General features: G+C 46.4%; 1 protein-coding gene across 1 annotated transcript; it reads right to left on the reverse strand.

Moving 5' to 3' along the window:
• Positions 1 to 602: 602 nt before the first annotated feature.
• Positions 603 to 2,975, reverse strand: LOC103159011 (40S ribosomal protein S6-like). The gene is made up of 6 exons (XM_027433836.2): positions 2,970 to 2,975; positions 2,765 to 2,896; positions 2,193 to 2,403; positions 1,837 to 1,983; positions 824 to 981; positions 603 to 734 (listed from the first exon to the last, which is right to left on the reverse strand). Exons 1-6 carry the CDS (start codon positions 2,973 to 2,975, stop codon positions 639 to 641), a joined length of 750 nt encoding a protein of 249 aa, XP_027289637.1. The 3' UTR covers positions 603 to 638.
• Between the last annotated feature and the right edge of the window lie 1,779 nt (positions 2,976 to 4,754).

Genomic DNA, 4,754 nt, shown 5'->3' on the forward strand with positions numbered 1-4,754 from the left:
CAAGAGGCTGGATGGGAGTCAGTGGCAGCAGGGTTCAGCATGCTTTTGGCCTAGCATAACTGAAAGCAAACAAATTGCCTTGCCCTTCACTACCAAGAATGCAACCAAATAGGCTGTAGATAGAAATGACACACTACAGCGCCACACATTTTGGGGGAAGTCGTATTTAAAAAAAAATAAAATCTCATAAGCATTTTTCTTGTGTTAAGGCCTTTAAAGGTTATTTTTCTTCTGCTTTGACAACAGGTTTGTTATAACAGCCCTAACTGTCCTGGAAATCACTCTGTAGATGAGGCTGGCCTTAAACTCGGAGATCCAGAACCACCAGGCAAGGCTGCCTCCCCGGTGATGGGATTAAAGGCATGTGCCACCAGCACCCAGGCCTTAGTGAGTCATTGACTCTTTAAAAGTCTTATGGTCTATGAATGCACTTGCTCACAACACGTAATACAAGCCAAGCCTCTAGCAGCCTTGGGCTAAATGCATAGGAATACTTTCCCCCTATTCTTAGCACAATCCTGTATATTTATTCATTTTCAACTCATTTTATCCAATTTCAATTACCCAGTTACACCATTAATAAAAAATCAAATAACAGAGACTCAATGTGTGATTATTTATTTGTTATCCTTAAAGACTTATTTTTGACTGGACTCTGACTTAGAAGTAGAAGCTCTCAGCGAAGACAGCCTACATCTCCTGGCGATCTGTTCCTGGCGCTTTTCTTTGGCTTCCTAAACAGAATGAAAAAAAAAAGTTAAAGCTTTCCTGGGTGAAAATGCAAACCTAATAGCAGTCCTGCATTCGTTATCCACTGCCTTACCTTCATTCTCTTGGCCAAAAGCTTAGCGTATTCTGCTGCCTCCTCCTTGTTTTTCTTTGTTCGTTGTTTCTTCAGAGCAATACGATGACGTTTGTGTTGTAGGACACGTGGCGTAACAAGTCGTTGGATCTTGGGTGCTTTGGTCCTGGGGTTCTTACCTAAAAATCAAAATTCCTGTTAGATGGGGTATACCCAATGGTATAGCACTAGCCTGTCACACAAGGCCCCAATTCAAGCCTTATCATCCACCTAATACAAGTGCTGCACTCTGCTCCTGTGGTCTCCAATTTCACATGATTCCACCTTATTTTCAATTTCCCATTCACCTGTCTACTTACAAGTCTAGGGTTACTATGCTTACTTATTTTAGCCTTGTGGATTTGCACTCCACAATTCTGACCTCTTTGAGAACAGAAATCTGATGTAATCTCACCATCAAAAGCAAATATATAGATGGACATGCAAGTTCCACTATAGCTGAGCTACTCTGTCCACAAGGGAACAATGTGGCACACAGGGGTTTGAAGCCCAGGGTCAATTTAAATATTTTCTCTAGTACCATACTTCTGCTACTACATGTGTAAATCAACAGTCATGAGTTATCATTGTATTTAATATAAATGCTATGTTCACTGTAGAAACATTAAACATTGTTTCCCTGATACTATGGCTCTTTATTAATGAATATGTTGCTAACAAGTATGCATGTGTTCTTATTTGTACCCCCAAATCAGACATTCCCCTTATGAAGGATAATCCATATCCCAGAGACTTAAAAATACCAGCCCACCCATCAGTAGATGGTGTTTCTTTTTTTGATCCAAAGCACCACCAAATTGGAACCTGATCTCCTGCAAGTTGTTCTGACCCCCACACAATATTTTTGTAACCTCACAACTTCCAATCTGTGTCACTCATAAACTCAAAGCCATGAACTTAATTGGTAAATCAGACTCCAGGCTACAGTGCTACAAAAGTACAAAATGCCTCCAAAAGACATAATCCTTTCTTACCCTCTTGGTTTAAAGGCTTTCTCACAACATATTGGCGGACATCATCTTCTTTAGAGAGATTAAAAAGCTTTCGAATTCTGCTAGCTCTTTTAGGTCCCAAACGATGAGTAACAGTAGTATCTGCCAGTCCAGGAATGTCCTTCTCTCCTTAGGAGAAACAATCAGAACAAAGATATTAAGTTTTACCAGCATAATGTTTAATTAGTAATTCCTAATTGTTTATCGACCAACATACAGACAATCCCAATTAAAAACCCTTTGGGGCCAGAAGCACTGGTGTTGGCCTTTAGTCCCACCACCTAGGAGGCAGAGCCAGATCTCGAGTTCCAGACCAACAAATTAAACAAAAGCCTCACCTTTTTTTACAATAACCAAGTTGAGAACACTCAGATTGGCATCCACGATGCATCCTCGAACAGACTTGCGCTTCCTCTCTCCAGTTCTCCTTGGTCTATAGCAAGAATGCCCCTTCCTCAACAGCAGGCGCACTCTGCCATGGGTCAAAACGCCTTGCTTCATGGGAAAACCTTGTTTGTCATTCCCGCCACTGATTCGGACCACATAACCCTGCATTGAAAACAAAATAGTCTTTTCCAATCTACAAAATACACGATCTTGATTGACCTCTCATGAGCCACACCTAAGGAGAATAACTGAGACCAATTTCAACCTCCCATTTCCAATTTAGGTTCAACTAGCAAATTCTCCATTTGGTTGCGCTACTAATCACCCAAGTTTTACCTGAGTGAACACGAAGGACTTTCAAGCACCTGAATTATAACAGTCAAGAACAGAAACACTTCCCCCAGCTTTATCTACTACATAGTCCGACCAGCTTGGACCTTAACTCCCTATTAACATATCACTGCCAGATGGCAACACTACTTACAGCACTGTCAAGAGTTAGTAATAATGCGAATAACATTACCTTCCACTCTTCACCCTGAGCATCAGCCGCTACTTCTGTGGCCATGCGCTTGTCATAGAACGTGCGAAGCTTCCGTTCATCGTCCACTTCAATGAGCTTCTGGCAGCCTGTGGCCGGGAAGGAGATATTCAGCTAGGATTTAAAACAAAAAACAAAACCTTAGGAAACCTACACAGCACCAACAATTCAGTCGCATAACGTGTACATGCATCGCCTATACACGGCGGAAAACTGGAGACGCGGATTCTTGCAAGCCCGAGAATGGTTAAGTACCCCATTAATGGGACATGGTTTCCTCCAGTTCTGCGCCCCTCACGATCCCGGAACGCAGAGCAAGTGGTGGCGAGAGTACAAGAGCAGCCGGATTGCCCACCGCAGGCCGGGCCCCAAACCCACGTGTGCCGGGCCGGGAGCCGGGCGCCGCCATTGGACGACGCCCGCCGTTCCAACGCTGCAATCGGCTGCCATCTGCTCTCCCACGGAGCCCCAAGCCCACGAGAGAGAGCTTCCTCCTGCCTCAAGACCCTTCTCCACCTAGTGCGGGGTTTGTGAAAGCCTGGGGCGGAGGCCATGCTGCTCTACAGGGCTCGAACTGAGCTCCCCGGCCTCACTCAGGCCCAACGACCACCTCCCACCTTCATCTTGACACAGCCGACCGCGTGGGAGGCGCCACGAAAAAGAGACCTAACTCCCTCCTAAACCAGGTCACACATCGCTGTCAATTGGCACGAGACTGGCCTGTGCGGAGGGTGGCAGAAGTCAGTCCAGAGGGGCAGTACTTGGGGGGGGGGAGGCAGGATTCCTAGGATGCCCCTAGGACGACTCTTTGCGGCGTGGTTGGTTCGTTTACTGGGTTTTCCGCTGAGCTCGTCTGTCTTTGGTCTTGAGGGCGAGCCGCTTCCTGGCTAATCCTCCCAGCGCAGCCTGGGACGAAGGTCCGGTCTACATGGAGGAGTCGAATCTCAGCTCCCGGCCGAGGTCTAGTATAGTAGCCAAGTGGGAAAGCGCAACCGAAATTGTCGCCCGGGCGGGCCTGTCGTGTCTGCAGAAGTTTTCCAGTTGAGGATGCTGTCCTGCTGCCGGCGATCGACAGCTAGAAATCATAGAAACCTAGCTTTGTTCTGTGTCTCCTGGAGTGCCTGCAGCAGTCTCCGGGTCGCAGAAGCCAAGGAGTCACGTTTCCCAAGCACGGGCAACCATCAGCTTCTTCGTGGTCTGAGTCTCCCTGCTTTCTCCATCACACCACCTTTTTTCCCTTTTGCGGGTCGGGTAGGGGTCCTAACCCCGAGGCTACCTTCGCCTCCCGGGCGCTGGGATGAAAGGCATGCGCCACCGCCTCCCGACTGCAACTCTTGTCTGCCTGCTTCCAAAGGAGTGTGAGCTGCTCTCACCAGCCTGCTGTTCAAACTTCTTACCACGGCCTCGCCAACTTTCTCATTTTGCTGTGCTAGAACAGACGCCAGCTGATGTTATGTAGATCGATTAAATATCAGCTCTAAACCTCTCTTTAAGCATTCTACCTAAAATAGGACCCCCTCCTTCCTGGAGTGTGGCACTGCTTTTATATTGATTGCCAATTACGCATACATGATTGAATGGTGTGGTCCGCCCCTGTGCTAGATGATAAATTTAGTCAGAGCTCTCAGGTTTAAAGTTCAGGCATCCTCAGGATACGGCTAAGTACGTGACACTAAATAAAGTGTGTTCAGTAAATATCTGTTAATTTATAACTTCAGCCATAAGTGTGTTAGTTTAGAATATATGGAACCAGCCAGGAGCGAGAACTCCAAACAGCATTTTTTTTCTTTCTTTCTTTCTTTTTTTTCCCGAGACAGGGTTTCTCTGTTTAGCTTTGTGTCCCGCGCGCTCTGTATTTCTCGCCAGCAAGAAATCACACGCAGGACACTCAGATCCTTCTGCAGACAAGCTTTTAATGCATCTTGAGAGTGGAGAGCATAAGCTTACCAGAGCGGAGACCAGAGCGGAGACA

Source organism: Cricetulus griseus, unplaced genomic scaffold (genome assembly GCF_003668045.3).
Source record: "Cricetulus griseus strain 17A/GY unplaced genomic scaffold, alternate assembly CriGri-PICRH-1.0 unplaced_scaffold_154, whole genome shotgun sequence".
Classification (NCBI taxonomy): domain Eukaryota; kingdom Metazoa; phylum Chordata; class Mammalia; order Rodentia; family Cricetidae; genus Cricetulus; species Cricetulus griseus.

What these genes read in the sequence shown, in the direction of transcription:
- LOC103159011 (XM_027433836.2), bottom strand. An exon ending in CTCAGGGTGAAGAGTGGAAG is followed by an intron (nt 2,404 to 2,764) that starts GTAATGTTATTC and finishes TTTTCAATGCAG; the next exon opens with GGTTATGTGGTCCGAATCAG. An exon ending in TTTTGGCCAAGAGAATGAAG is followed by an intron (nt 735 to 823) that starts GTAAGGCAGTGG and finishes CATTCTGTTTAG; the next exon opens with GAAGCCAAAGAAAAGCGCCA.